Below are 16,522 nucleotides of genomic sequence, written 5' to 3'. Positions count from 1 at the left end.
CTTCACAGAGTGCTTGCTTTTGACATCCTCCTACTATAATAAGCATGATATATAAGTGATATATAAAATATAATATTTTCACCTTTTTATATTTACCCAAATGAGACCCACAGGGATTAAGTAACACACTGTGGCTACACAGATTGCAATTAGTAAAGCCAGATGCCACACTTAGGTCTCTAAGAAACCAAAGCCCATGCTGGTTTCTTTGTATACTACTACTTGCTTTTGTATAATTAGCTGAAAATTATTTGTAGAAATCAAGCCAACCTGTTACAGTTTGAGAAAGACCAATGTTGAAAACTTGAGTTTTACTGGTTTTTTAAGGTACTTCTTTTTTTTTTCCTCTCTCTCAGTAGATCAAAATAAAATAATTGTCATTCCAAAAAACACAGAAGATATGAAAAATGGAGTGAGGAGAACAGAAATTACTGTAGGAGAAGTTGCCAAAAATAACACTGTGGACATGAAAGTTGACAGACTCTCAAACAATAAAACCCATAAAACGGACACTGCTCAAAATTATAAGGAAAATGACCTAGCTGCTTCAACAATACCAGACCAAAACCTGCATCAGTCCAGTGCAGAAAACACGAAAATGCAAGATGCAGCAATTCAGACAACCCTCCCTTCCTCTAACAGTTTTGATGGAAATGACCATATTAATTTAGCTGACTACAAGGTTGAAGAAAATGTACAAGCTTTGACTAATCACAAATCAACTCAGCATTCATCTTTAAATTCACAAGATTCTGTAAATACTTTCAGAAAATTAAGGAATCAGGATTCCCTGAATGTACATTCAGAACATCAACTCACTATCAAAGATCCCATTTGCGTACCTGGTAATGATGATCTTTTGCCTCCTGTTGACGGGATTGATAAAAACTCAGCTGCCTCTAATATGAAGAATTACCCACTTTATAGACAAGATTCGAATCCCAGACCCAAACCGTCAAATGAAATCACAAGGGATTACATACCCAAAATTGGGATGACAACTTATAAAATAGTCCCACCCAAATCCCTGGAAATGTTAAAAGATTGGGACTCGGAAACCATAGTTTATAAAGATGATCAGGAAAGGCATACGTTAGGAAAAAAGCAGAGTCATCAGAGTGTCAAAGAAACTACAATCCAATCAGAAGATGCTGTTATTTCTGATAGTCCGACGGAACCCCACTCAGATTCTAGACAGATCCCTCCTCAGAGAACAGAGCCTTGGATCCACACAACAGAGCGCACGCCCCTCAGCCCCACAGTGAATCCACTGAAACCTGCACCGAAGATGATGAGAGACACTGGCACCATTCCATTTGCACCCAAATTGGAAGAGATAAACAATATTTTGGAATCCAAAATTAAACCACAGATGTCAAACCCTCAGGCCAAACCAAGTTCTTTTTTTTTGCAGATGCAGAAAAGAGCTTCAGGTCACTATGTGACATCTGCAGCTTCCAAGAGTGTTCACACAGCCCTTAGTCCTGTGCCAAGGGAACTAACACAAAAAGAAATGGAAAGGGATCTTCTTTCTTCTCCAGAGCAAACACTTCCCCCCTTAAGTAAACCAGTTCACTCTCCTCCACCTTCGTCCCCCAATAAATATACTGATAATGGTATCAGCAGTCAGAAGCCTAAAGAAACCTCTCCTCCCCCTGTTGCTCCAAAACCTACGCCTCCTCTCTCAAGTCAGTTCTCATCATTAAATCTGAAGACTTTGAAAACTTTTGGTGCCCCAAGACCTTACGCAAGCTCGACTCCTTCTCCTTTTGCCCTGGCTGTAGTGAAAAGGTCACAGTCTTTCAGTAAAGCACCTGTAGGGTCCTGCAGTGACTCAGCCTCAGCCTCATCTCCCACTAAGGAACAGGGAGGAAAATCTTCTGTGAATCCCTCCGTGGATAGCCCTGCTAAGGTAAATGTTACTGTTTCAAAAACAAGGAATTCTTTCTTTCTTTATGGATCACACTCAAGATGCACAGGGTTTACTCCTGGCAGTGCTCTGGGGACCATAAGGGATACTGGGAATCAAACCCAGGTCAGCTTCCTGCAAGGCAAACACCCTACCCACTCTGCTATTGCTCCATTCCCCCAAAACAAGGAATTCTTACATAACATGTTTGGAATGGGGGTTAACAAGCTTGTCCTCATGTTTCTGTATCTTAACTCTGATTTCATATCAAACTTATGTAAAGATAATGTAGGAAAGAGTGATCATACATAGAATCTTATAACTCACCATTATAATTAATATAATTCGGTGAAGTGTTGCTCTATCATCATTACCTAATTGTGGCATTAATTTTCTTCCTTCCTCCCTCCCCTTCTCTCTTCCTCCTTTCCCTCCCTTCCTCTCTCCCTCCCTCCTCACACAACCAAGGCATGTGCTTTTCCACTGAGTCACATTCCTGATCCTTAGCTAATACTATTTTTATTATTATTATATTCCATGTAACATAGTCACAGAAGTGGTAACATTTTTTTTTTAATATACAGGTACCTCTACCACCAAAGTGCTCCCAAACCGTCTTCCAGTTAGAAAATATTTTCATGTTTCTTTGTTCATAAATTTCAGTTTATAATTCTGTGTCTTCCTGTGTCTTGATTATCTGAGCTTATTCTTAAATGTCATAGATATTCTGGCTTGTTTCTTTCTTTAATCCTGCAGTATTATATAACATCAAAACAAATCGCTTTTATTATATAGGCACACTAGCCTTATCAAAGACTAACAAATCAAGCATTTCTCATCTGTTTTTTTCTATAATAAACATTTCACCGCAGCTAATAATTTACAGTTTACATAAAATTTAAACTGTAAACAAAATCTAAATATATAATTTTAAATTTACTTGTGTTAATTCATTATAAACATGTATAATTATATGTATGTTGACCAAAATATTATTTAACCACTATCTAAGTCTTAATAATTTACAGAAGGGAAGTATATTGACTAAGATTTAAGAACTCAGTGTTATAATTTACTTAGTTCAAATAGTATATTCAAAGAATACCTTGAAATTCAGAGTATGATCATAGTTAGCTACAAGCAGTTTTTGAAAAATGCTCTGTATAGTTTTTATTTAGCTTTTAAAAATTTCTTTCATTACTGTCTGACAGTTCCTACGTATTTTATATTATTTTTTCAAATATCCCTAAGTAACAGAATTCTTTCATAAATTTAAAACAATATTTATCTTGAAGAATATTTCTTTATTTATCTCACATCTATGTTTATTACTTTGTTATAATGTTAGGAAGAGATGTATGATACAGGGCTTAATTCTTGAAAATGAAGCCTGTGATTTTTCTTAGAATGGAATACTATTCCTAAACAACAGATGCTTGGTTTAGATAATATACTTTTTGAATTGTTGCCCAAGCTCTGTTTAGTTCATTCTTTTGTAATGATATTTATTTGGCAGTTTGGAAAAGACATTTTAAAATTCAGGAGTGGGATTTTAACAGTGTCTCCAGTCATCTACTAAATACTCCTTCTTGAATTATTGGATTGAATTAAATTCAAGAATTTAAAGTACTTAAATAATTAAAAATTTTGTATTTTAAAAAATTTTACTTTTTGTTGCTGGGGAGAATACAAAAAGTAATATCAATAGTTCTTGTGATTTTAAAAAATAAACACAAAATAAGCTGTTACATATACATATTTATTCAGTTGTGCTGTCAAAAAATAGTTTTACAACCTAATATGTTAGAATTATAAAAATGCATTGTCTTTTAGCCTGATGAATTTTTCATTATTTAGTTTTGCTCTCCTAGCGAGCTTTAAAGAAAAAAGCATTGTCTGATTTAAGAACAGTATGTGATTGCATTTGTGAAACAAAGAGAATTACCACTTTTCATCCTTCTCCGGAGCTCAAGAAAAAGGAAAGCAATGTTCGCATCTGCTGCCTGAGCTCTAGGAGAGGGAATTCAGAGGGTGACAAACTAGTGTTATATCTGAAGTAGTACTGTGACAAACGGTGATTTTTAAAGGACTGTTGATCAAAATTACCTTTTAATATGATTCGTTCATTATTCGGGATCCATAAAAATAACTCATATTTAATTTTTTAGGAAAATGCCTCTGCACATAATGAACAGAATTTCCAAGTATTCTCTTCAACTGACTGCTCAGCATTCCCCCTGAAGAGACAGAGTTCTTTTACATTCCAGAGCTCCAGCTCTGACCCAGAGCAGATCCGGCAGAGTTTGCTGACTGCAATCCGCTCTGGCGAGGCCGCTGCCAAATTGAAAAGGGTAAGTTTTCTTTATCAGATGTGTGACAGTGGGTGTATTTTCAACACTGTCAAACTAATACTTAGCGGAAATTGTTTTCTGGCATTTAAATCTGAAAAGGTAAGATGCCAGAATTTACTCTTTTATGTCAGGGGTCATTTTTGAAGTTGAAGCTGAGAGAGTCCAGATCCTTACACAAACTTAGAAATATGTCAGATCTGTTTCCACAATATGGGCCAGGTGCAGAACACGGGCTTTTGCTCATTAATATATAACTATATATAGCAAGTGCCCTGGAACCTTATTTCAAGAAAAGCTTATGTTAGCACAGCAAGAAACATTCTTTGGAAAAGAAAAATCCTTCCTATTCTAGAAAAGGGGCAGTAGTGACAAAGAACTGTTTTCAGTCATAGCTCCTACGGCAGTGGCAATTACTGCCATCCATGGGATTTGAGGGTGCAGGGAGTTTTATAACTTAAACAAAAACAAATAGGGGGAAATGGAAACTTTAGATGAGACCTAATGCAAAAATCCACGTCTTAACAACACTTGGTCAGAGAGCTTTGGTGTTGGAGGCGTTAAGAGCTTCTCAAGACAAAAACCATCCTCATTGAATGCCTTGCGGGTCCCACACTCACAGGTTTCCTCCCTCTGCTTCCTTCAGCCAGTAAAAGAAGACAGTGATGTGTTGGGCCGGGCATTCTCAGTTCAACTTCCCAGGGCCCCGGCTGACCTTCCTGTTCTCCCCTAGGTCATCCTGGTTGAAAGTCCCTCAACTACCAAGACAAGGGGAGTGCTCATCATTCCATTGACCCCCAAACCTTTCATACTGTGAATTCCTTGTGTAATCAATTTAAAAGCTATTTAGGGAAGACTAAGAATTATTGAGCAAAACACTGAACTGAACAGAAATGCAATCTGCACAGGAGAAGGGACAATACGCACTCAGGTGGGGGAGGCCTGAACATGGCTGCCTAATTGGACACGCCTGTGTCAGTGAGTGAGTTTCCTCACTGCTGGGTCTTCTGTGGGTGCAGCAGTGACAGCTTCTTACCTAGGGCTTGGTGCTCCTATTCACGAAAACTTGGAGACCAAGCAAAATATTTATGCTTGTAGGAGTGGAGGAAATGTAAAGGAATAATTTAGAGTAGTATTCCATATAATAATTTTAGAATTAAATTTAGGTGCAATGCAGTTTAAAACACGTACACACACACACAACACACACATACACACTGTAGCTTTCAGTATCAAAATTGGTACTTCAGGGGTCAGAGAGAGAGTATGGGGGTTAAGACACTTGTCTTATTTGTGACCACCTCTAATTTGAATCTTTGGCACTCTATATATGGTGCCTCAACCCCACAAGGTGTGACTCCTGGACTTAAAGCCAGGAATTGCCCCTGAGCACCAGTGTGGCCTAGACAACCAAAAAGGGGAAAAAAGCAAAAAGGTGCTTGAACAACAAATTCTACTCAGACTCACCTGCATCCCAACTTGGGGTGTGTGATTTCTTTCTTTGACTTGATGTGTTCCCTCTTTTCTCTCTCCTCTTCATCTCATACTTCCTAAACAAAATTGCTTCACATAAAATTTCTTTTAATGGGTTCTTAGTGCAACTGGGATGTGACTGAGTGGCATGACTCAGGTGAGACTCTGGGTTCCTCTGGAACGACAGACAAAAATACAAGATTCTGAAAAATTAAAATTGCTCCTTTCTGAACCATGGCATTCATATTTTGTGGGGAAATTTGCCCATTTAATAAATTGTACATTTACACTTTTTAAGAACTTCTGTTTTTAATTGTATAAGGATGAGCTTCAGATCAGTCACTTCTGATTTAAACCTTTCTCAATAAGTTTTGAGATTTCCTCAAAACTCTTAAGCACATAAGTATGAAACACTGTGCAAGCTTCTAGCCATACAGAAAAGAGTAAAAGGAAGCTTTTGCCTTTGGGGCATTCACAGCCTGGGACTAAGAAACAGTGGTTTATCTGGTATATCAGGTTCACAGGAGAACCAAGTCACTGAATAAAATGGCAGTTCCTCTAAGTCAGTAGGTGTATTAATCTCTTTCAGTGAATTAATTGCAGTATATTGAATTGGAAATGCCTTTTAGGCCAACAAAATTCTACAGGCAAGAAGCTGTCTACGTGGCGTGTTATGTGCTCTGAATTGGCAGTCTTTTCACACATAAAACTCTCATTACTTCCAGAATGATCTGGATGTGAATCAACACAGAAAGCAGGCATTAAATGATGATACTATAATTGTATCCTATTTATAGCTGTTTACTTTTAGGTTCTATTGAATAAAACTTTAGCTATTTCAGTAGAAGCCTCTATAGAGTATCTATTAAGATTGTAGATGCAATAGATAGCTCTGTAGAGAGCCAGTTTCACAAATTTTGTTATTTTTTGGGGGGGCTCTCAGATGGTGCTCAGGGGCTGCTCTCAGCAGTGCTTGAGGTACCATGGAGTAACTGAGATTGAACCCAGGTCTCTTGTATGCACTCATTCATTGAACATATTTTATAACATACTAAGCTGTATTGACTAAAACTTTATAAAGTCAAAAAAAATCTCATTCATGCACTTCTGTCATTCCAAATTTTGGCTTAGGGGTCAAAAATAGAGTATAACAGTTAAGACATTAGTATATTAAAAGAATGAACTACATCTAGCCATAAATTATAGAGAAATCACTAAAATATTTATGTAAAGTTTGGCAGTATGTGAAACTAAATTATATTAGTCATGCCTGCAGAAGTAGCCCTGTGTTGAGTATTTTAGTCACATCTAGCTTTTCTGGCTACTCCCAGCTCAGAACTCCAGGGTTGCTTGGAACAGTGCTGTGGGACCATAGTGCCAGGGATTGAACTCAGGCCTCCCACATGCAAGGCATACTACTCTGAGCTATCCTCTTGGACCTAGCAATTGCTTTTAAAATCAAGGAATTACATATAGAAAGTATTAGTTGGTAGTTCTATAGGGGAACCAAAGGGGTGTTGGTCTTGGGAGGCAAGTCAGTTATAAAAGTTAATGACCAAAAATCATAATTAGAGAGATACTATTTTATTTATTTATTTATTTGTTTTTTGCTTTTTGGGTCACACCCGGTGATGCACAGGGGTTGCTCCTGGCTCTGCACTCAGGAATTACCCCTGGCGGTGCTCAGGGGACCATATGGGATGCTGGGAATCGAACCCGGGTCGGCCGCGTGCAAGGCAAACACCCTACCCGCTGTGCTATTGCTCCAGCCCTAGAGAGATACTATTTTAATGAAATCGATACTAATCCACATTAATGCAAAAAAATGCAATGAAGAAATAATACCATTTTAAATTCAAGACAAAAACAAAGGAGGTATTGCTATTTTCTACCTCAGTGATAAGTTAGTATCTGTTTGTTTTCTCTGGGTTATTCATTAAAGTTCAGGGTCCTTTTCTGTATATGCATTATAAATTTCCAAGTTGTAAACAGCGTTTCAGATGAACACAAAGGTGAGCACAAAGGCTCAGGTTTCTTGCAATCTTTGCTTAAGTTCCATGTATGGAACAATTATCCTGATTTATTTTGAATCCTCACATTTCCTTTAGAGAACAACAGTTCTATTGCTAAATCAAATCTCCAGTAATTTTGACAGTAAGTGTAGATTGTTCATCAGAAACTTGACTCTGTGTTTGCCTATATTTTGGCATTCAACTGTTCAGTTTAATTCCAGGTATCACTCTGCCTTATGGCTCTGGTTCAGATCTGAGCAGTTAACCTTCACCATAATAGGCAGTTCACGTTAAGACAATTATCTAGTTGATTGCTCTAGTGTAAAGGCAGTTGTGAACATGCCATAGTTTTTTGTGTTTCTTAAGGTTTATTTTCTACCTTACTCCTTGACCACTTTATAGTCAGATTTTTTTTTGTTTTACTTTATAAAGTTTTAATCAGTATATGGGGGCTGGAGCGATAGCATAGCGGGTAGGGCATTTGCCTTGCATGCGGCCGACCCAGGTTCGAATCCCAGCATCCCATATGGTCTCCTGAGCACCACCAGGAGTAATTCCTGAGTGCAAAGCCAGGAGTAACCCCTGTGCATCGCCGGGTGTGACCCAAAAAGCAAAAAAAAAAAAAAAAAGTTTTAATCAGTATAGCTTAGAATGTTATAAAATATGTTCGATGTTAAGATATTTATATATGAATCAGTAAATTGTTTATAGAGAATAAGACAAATTAAGTAATTCATTATCTTTGATTGATGTTGTTTTTGTTCTGGCCACATCCGCGATTGTTCAATGCTTTCTCCTGGCTCTGTGCTCTGGGATCTTGCCTTACCTACTGCACTATCTCTCTCGCCACAATTCATTTGTTGACACAAGAAATTCTTTGGCTGCTTTGTGCTTTGGTAATGCTTGGATTCTAAAGGTTTTTTATATTATTTCCAGTAGAATATAGGTTTGTAAAAATAAAGCCTGAAAATTGACAAATAATATTTAGTTCTTATTTACTTATTTCCTCAGAATTTAAAACTTAATTCTGTCTGCAAGATAGAATTGGAAGGAATTGAAAGCTAGATATGTTATCCAGGATCTTGCTGGCTTGTTTTCTTTTATTGGTCTTTTTTATTCTTGTTTCCATTGTGTGGATTTGAACAATCCACGGTTTCAGATTGGCTGAGTTTTTTAGAATATATTTAAAGTGAAAATAAATGACAGTTTTACGGGCACCCTCCTTATGGAAATAAAGAATATGTGAGTATTCCTGAAAATCCTTCAGATCTCAAGAATAAAAAGTCAACATTTAGATGTGCTTATCAGTAAATTCTTAAATGTTACTTTTTAAAAAACATTTATTATTGTCTTAGGCCTATTGTTGAAATATTCAGGCAATATTTTTCACCATATAAATATTTGTCCAGAATTATCATATTCCGTTACAAAGTATTTATCTACATTGTGCCAAGCACTAAAATACACACGAGTAAGTATAGAGCAGCATTAAATTAGACAAGCTCTTTGACCTACAAAAATTTATAGAATAAATATTCTGTTAATGTCTTCGCATGTTTAGAAAAATTGTAAACAAAATTTAAGAATCAGACAAAATGACATTTCTGGGCAAGCCCAACCCCACTGCACCATTGCTGGATCTAGCTCTCATGACCCCCAGGACAGCCACGTGACTGTTCCCAGGAACCACAAGGAATAAGCAGTGCTGAAACTATAGGCCCTAGCATCCAACCTAAAGGCCTGGTTGCCTGGGTATCCCTGAGAACTACTTTGGGGCTCCCCAAAATTATACAAATACAGTTTCCCCAAAATAACTGCTTAGACCAGATAACTATAATTTTTCAGGCCACTTCTGTAATATGTACACAGGCTTAATATCACTGTATCACTGTCATCCCATTGCTCATCAATTTGCTCAAGTGGGCACCAATAATGTCTCCATTGTGAGACTTGCTGTTACTGTTTTTGACATATCGAATATGCCACGGGTAGCTTGTTGTGTGGGCGATATACTCTCGGTATTAGGAGTATTGCAATTTGGGTGAAATCAGAAAAATAGCTTCTTCACATAGAGACCTTGGGATACAGATTATACAATGAGAAGTTGTTGTCTGTTGTTTTTCGACTATATATTAAATAGAAATCACACATAAATACTATGGGAGGGGGATTTGTTTACCTTTACCTGGTGGCAAACTTTTCATTATAGACATTTTAATTCGGGTATATACTATCAAATACTATATTCTATCCTGTACTCAAAAGACAGTCAAGAAAATTGATTTGGGGGCCAGGAGAGAGAGCAAACAAGGCTAGAGTGCATGCTTTTCATTACGGGGTCCTAGGTTCAACCTCTTGCACTGTACAGTGCCCTGAGCACTGTTAGGAGCTACTACAGGGTATGGTCCAAAAAAACTTTATTCATTTAGCAGATAAACAGTCCCCTCCTGTTAAAAGCCAAATGAAACAAAAAGACTGAAGAAGAAATAGTACAGTGGGTAGGACACTTGCCTTGCATGCTACTGATCCAGGTTCAAATCACAGCACCGACACCAAGTCCACCAGGAGTGATCCCTGAGCACAAAGCCAGGAATTAATGCTGAGCACCAAAAAGTGTGGCCTACCACCCACCCTAAGTAAAACAAATCCCAACAAAAGCAATTTGGTGGGAGGTGGAAGAGGCTCCTACTCGCACTCAGGTAATGGAGAAACCTACCCAGCAGATCTCAGTCAGTCTGCCTGGTGGCTCAGTGTTTGGTCTGTGGGTTTCCACACTACTCCAGCAGTGTTTCAGGGCCTCAAGAACTGCACTGGGTGAGAGTGGTTGGGGGCGGAGGTAGGGGGGACTTAAGCTGCCAGGGATCAAACCAGGATCAGCTACATGCAAAGCAGGTATCTTAACTTTGTACTCTCTTTCCAGCCTTCCAAACTTAATTAAAATTTTATTTTGCTATTCTGTCACTTACCATGTTACTAGACAGAACTTTTTTTTTTCTTTTTGGGTCACACCTGGCAATACACAGGGGTTACTCCTGGCTCAGCACTTAGGAATCACCCCTGTTGGTGCTCAGGGGACCATATGGGATGCTGGGAATCGAACCTGGGTCAGCCGCGTGCAAGGCAAATGCCCTTTCCGCTGTGCTATCACTCCAGCCCCCAAGACAGAATATTTTTTATAAGAGTTCTCTTCTTGTGGAAAATATGAGTTTTGGGAGGTGGAGCGATAGATAGCACAGCAGGTAGGGCATTTGCCTTGCACGTGGCTGGCCTGGTTCAATTCCAAGCATCCCTTATGGTCCCCTGAGCACCTCCAGGAGTAATTCCTGAGTGCAGAGCTAGGAGTAACCCTTGTACATCGCCAGGTGTGACCCAAAAAGAAAAAAAAAAAAGACAAGAAAAAAATGAGTTTGGCTTTGGTCTAAACTTATGAAATCATAACCTAAGGATAAAATACTATTTTATTAAAATTAGTTATTGTTCTGACTCTTTTTGCTTTACATTCTTCTATATAATATGGAAATTTCAAGCTGTGTCAGAAATATTGCTTTAGTGTTTTTCATTTTCTTACAAAATGAAAGTTAAGTTTCAAAGACAAGACTTTTGCCACAGAAATTGGGGATTTATCGATTTATTTACTGAAAATAACTTTCTGTGATTATTCTAGCATAAAATCCCAAAATGCCACTACATTAGTCCTTCAAAATGAAATTATTTTAAACACCAATGCTGTTTTTTTTTTCTTAAAAATAAAAGGGGACTTAGAAGGAGAACTTTAATTTAAAGCATTTGCTCAATACAACAATCGCAATGTTATTGCTTTGTGGAATTTGCTTTGTTTTTCTCCATTTTCTGGGGCATTTGTGGAGAGGCAGAAATAATCTCGCTAAAAATGCGCTTTAACAGCTTGGCCTGCAGTCTGTTTGTGCCGCTGTCCTTTGGGTTGATTTGGTAATTTTGTAAAGACGATGATTTGTTAATGGCTTATTTAACTTGTTTGTTGTGGAAATAACGAATCTCATTTTTAATTTCAGGGTAGAGTTAATATTTATTCCTGGTTATTTGAAATTTATTGAATAACGAGGAATTAATTTTATTGGCAATTTATTGAATAAAAATAAATGCTAAGCTGGCGTTAAAATTGGATAGCTGTCTCATGAGAAATTGACAGGCACAACGTGTACTTCATTCTCTCAGGTTGCTGTTCCATCAAATACAATCTCTGTGAATGGACGGTCAGGACTCAGCCATTCCACAGCCTCTGATGCCCAGGATGACCATTAGACACCGTGTGTAACTGCTCTTCTTCACCACCGCTTCGCAAGACAACTTCAGACTAATGGAGAGTACTGGCCAGATGTATATTTAGATGTACACTAATATATTATCTACAAAAGCATAAGATTTTGTGCTATGGCTATTAATGCCCAAAAGAGTTACCAGAATTTATAATTTATGATATTTCACCTGTTTTTGCCTTAGAGCTGAATTTGCTGCTTTAGAACTTTAAGACAGGGTGTTAATGACACTCTTTTTTTTTTTTAAATGAAAAATTGTCACCTTTTCTTAATTTCACTTATTGACACATTTTTTTATCGTGGTGATTTAGAAGGATAAATTAAGGTTCCTGGATAATTTGTGTGACACATGAAAGCTCACTAAGCAAACGTAGATCTGACATTTGCTGCCTCTATGTTATAGTTTATTTGGAAATGCTTATAAATTATGTAAATGCCTCAATTGGCTGAACATAAATTATATCAAGTATATTCAGTTCAACTGTTAATTTCAATGATGATTCATGTACTGTGCAAGTTTCATCTTATATGCTCGTTACATAATTACAAAATTACTGTCAAATTTATGGGAAGCTCCTAGATTTTGATATTATATTAAGTGGGATGCTTGTTTTTTTCAATCTTCAGAACTTAAACAGCACAAGATGAATTTTAAATATTTCCTGTATATAATTTTGACATCACACAGACATTTATTTCATTTACCAGAAGCCTTAAAAATCTTCCTGTGACAATGCTGATATATTGTGACAATTATCTCACATTCTGTACATGTAGAAAACAATAGGGATTAGTTCCTGTCCATATTGGAAAACTTTAAAGACTACTTGGATGGTTGAGAAATCCTGGTTTAATTAAGGTGAATGATAAAATAAAGTCATTATATAGTTCAGATGCTAATATTTTAAATTATAATATATATTTACTTTAATGCTAAAACTGTTAAGCAAAACATTCCTAATTTGTTAGCTTATAACTTTCAGAATTTAGAGCCATTGATGTTCTATCCCTTCTTTAAGAATTTTATTGCTCACTTGTTCTAAAAGCTTTGTCAAACAAGCTGATGTTAAATTGCTTGTCTGTAAAGTTCGTAGGATGTCTGCCTCTTGGAAAAATATGTTGATTTTCTCCTCATGTTTAATAAAACATAGTGATATACTTATGATGCCCTTTTGTTTTTATGTAGTTTGTTAATTACTGTGTGTTTGTGTGTGTGTGTGTGCTGCATTGCTATCACCAGCAGACAAGAATCCTTTATATATATATATATATATATATATTTCTAAATATACATTTGTATGTGGGCTGGAGCGATAGCACAGCAGGTAAAGCGTTTGCCTTGCATGTGGTCGACCCAGGTTCAATTCCTCCACCCCTCTTGGAGAGCATGGCAAACTACCGAAAGTGTCTTGCCCACACGGCAGAGCCTGGCAAGCTACCTGTGGCGTATTTGATAGGCCAAAAATAGTAACAGCAAGTCTCACAATGGAGACGTTACTGGTGCCTGCTCGAGCAAATTGATGAGCAATGGGATGACAGTGAGTGATATTTTTATGTATATATACTTAAGTTCAGATAACCCATCTCTCAAATGCTTGGTCTGACCTTGTTTAGCATGTCTCATCCCATAACAAGTGCCTGTTATATGTCACTTCTGTTTACTTGAACCAGTCTTTGAGAGACCCTCAATGTATGGATATTGAAATTATGTCATTATAAAGGAATAGGGAAAGAAGTGCTTTTGAAAAACTATGCTTATATAAGATTAGGCACAGAAGAAGATAAGTTTGGACCTCTCTCAAACCATAAACAAATATATTTGAGTTGGACTAAAGACAAAAACTTACATGCATATATTAAACATATTTCAAAAATATTTAAATGAGATACAAAGGCACAGCCATAAACTACATGAAAAACTTAAATATATCAACATTCAAAATTTATATGTATAGGGTCTGGCAGATGGTTCAGCAGTTTAAAGCATTTGGCTGGGCAGTACTTTAGGACCGTGTTCAAATCTCAGTCCGCAAGCATTGAGGCCATTCTGGCAGCTCAGCTCTTAATGTAGCCCAGGCACCCAGGTGATTCTCAATGCCCTATGGGCTGGGGTCCATGGTGGTTGAGAGGGAAAAAAAGAAAAACCTTACATGTTCTTTAGTTACTAAAGAGAAAAGTAAAGCTACAGTTTTGTTTTCCTGAGACCTCAAGTTGCCTAGACCTCAAGTTGAAAGTGAATCACAAAATGAAGCTGAAGTATGAGATTTTTCATATACTTGTGTTCAAATTCTACTGTCCTCTGGATATTGGTGGTGGGAAATGTACACGGGTGATGGGACAATGTTGGAACATTGTATGACTGAAACCAATTCATGAAGAACTTTGTAACTGTGTATCAGGTGGTGATTCGATTTAAAAAAAAAAAAGAAAAGTAAACATTCCTGTACTACATGCAAAGATGATCCAATAGAAGTATTCTCACATTAAAAAAAAAAAAAAACGAGATTTCTTAGAAGAGAAAATCAAAGACCAAAAAACATATGGAAAAAGTACTCTTCACTAATCATCAAGGAAACAAGTTAAAAACACAAGGGAGTTCAACATCAAATCAGCAAAAAAATGTGATACATCAATTAAAAATAGCAAGTCTTGTCAAGCACAGGAAAGTAGGGAGAACTTATTGGTGCAGAAAATAAGCAGCACAGCTATGAAGTCTGCATCATCTGATAAAGTTAAAGATCTCTTCCCATGTTGCCTTAAAAGAAAATGTGGCCCTGTGAATAAGAAACCATATACAAAAACATATTCTCTGGGCTCCATTTTCAACTCTGAAAAACTGGGTTAACAATATGACTACTTAATGGGACAGTTGTAAAGACTAAAGGAATTGAAAAGGTGCCTGCAACACAGAATTCATTTTTATAAGCTGTATTCTCTTTCTTTTTTGCTTGTTTATCTTTTTTGGTTTGGGGGCACAGTTCTGTGGTGCTTTGATGTCACCCCCTTCAGTGTCCTGGAGACCCTGCAGTGCTAGAGAGGAACCCCCGGCCTCCCACAGCCCTTTGAGTTATCTCCCTTACCATTAAAGTTGTGTTTCATAATATTGCCATAGTCAGAGGGCATTATTTATCTCATATAGTTCCCATAATTCTTGAGACTTACTCTATTTAAAAGCCAAGTCTGGCCACCAGACACAGTAATAGAAGACCCAACTTGCTTCCTAATCCAGTCCCTTTCCTCGAAAAGACCAGTTTTGTTTTGTTTTGTTTTGTTTTGTTTTCCTGAGACCTCAAGTTGTCTAGACTTGAAAATGAGTCACAATTTATATAATTATTTGTCCAAAGCCCACTTTTTGCATACTCCCTGTGAATACAAGAACAACAACTCAAATTTCTCGATCTTATTGTTGATAAGATTAATGACTTGGAAACAATGGATGTAACTTACAAATAGAAGTCATAATGAAAATTCCTACAGTCTTTTCCCCACCTGCAGTTTCTTTTTTTCTTTTCTTTTTCTTAATGTATAAATAGCTCATAGTGGTCTAGGTACATTTCTCAGAGGTAGAGAGAGCAAGTACTTGTTTGTGTGAGGTCTTGGGCTCAATTCCTGGCTTGCTGGAGGTATGGAAAACCCATATTTATTTGGATCTCTAGAGTTTACACAGAATCTTGCTGTTTGATCTACACATCAAACAAAACACAGAGATGGCTACTACACAAAGGTCACAAAAACAGTCATGTGTCAGACCCACATTTGATTTCTAACTTGCTCTTTCCAAAGACTAAACTTTGCAAATGAAGAAAATGGAGCTAGATTTCAAGGAACACCAAAATAGTAACTCACTTATTCTGGATCTTCACTTGGTCTTCCTTTTTATCTTAAATGTTACCACTTTCCTGCAATGTTTTATCCTTAACACCTCAGACTTTTCATATGGGTAGATGTATTTTGTTTATGGCAAGAAAAAATGCCACCATGTGCTCCCTCAAAAGAACTTTTTTGACAGGTATTTCAAGATAAATTGTGAAACATTCTGGTAATTTGTGTAGAACTGTTGGCACTTCACAAACTGGAGAAATTCATTTGGAAGCCTTGCAAATTATTCATCTTGGAGAAGAGAAAGTGCTATAATTCAAACAAATTTATATTTTTCAAAACAAGCAACTTCTTTGAAATTCATTTTTTATGTTCTCACCCTTTGCCTAGATTAGAGTGATGATCCATTACCTGCATCCATTCCTTAAATACTGCTGTGATAAAGACACCTTTGGATTATGTGAATTGTCCTCAGTAATGGTGAGATATTCATGGAGTAGAATTTCTGTGTGGTGGAGCCTACCTGGACAGTCAAACAGTCAAACTCCCAGATATGAACAAATTAAGTGATGCTTATCAAAAGGGCCACAGAGCCTTCCCCTAACCAACTATGGTGTGAGAGCAATACATGTTTACCCTCCAGCTATGTCCCTGAGGTTTTATGAT

At 37.1% G+C, this 16,522-nt stretch overlaps 1 protein-coding gene across 6 annotated transcripts in view; it reads left to right on the top strand.

The window, feature by feature from the left end:
- The window catches only part of COBLL1 (cordon-bleu WH2 repeat protein like 1), a 195,613-nt gene extending 182,414 nt beyond the window's left edge, over window positions 1-13,199 (top strand). For 5 of the 6 annotated variants that reach the window (XM_055122939.1, XM_055122934.1, XM_055122936.1 and 2 more), the window contains 3 exons: window positions 357-1,912; window positions 4,078-4,260; window positions 11,937-13,199. In XM_055122939.1, coding sequence (XP_054978914.1) covers window positions 357-1,912; window positions 4,078-4,260; window positions 11,937-12,023 — 1,826 coding nt within the window. In that variant the 3' untranslated portion in view covers window positions 12,024-13,199. The remainder of the gene's footprint in view (window positions 1-356; window positions 1,913-4,077; window positions 4,261-11,936) is intronic. The other variant, XM_055122935.1, reaches the window with a different exon arrangement.
- Window positions 13,200-16,522: the final 3,323 nt, after the last annotated feature.

Source organism: Sorex araneus, chromosome X (genome assembly GCF_027595985.1).
Source record: "Sorex araneus isolate mSorAra2 chromosome X, mSorAra2.pri, whole genome shotgun sequence".
Classification (NCBI taxonomy): Eukaryota; Metazoa; Chordata; class Mammalia; order Eulipotyphla; family Soricidae; genus Sorex; species Sorex araneus.
The sequence above is the reverse complement of the archived record's forward strand: the minus strand, read 5'-3'. Positions and strand labels throughout refer to the sequence as shown.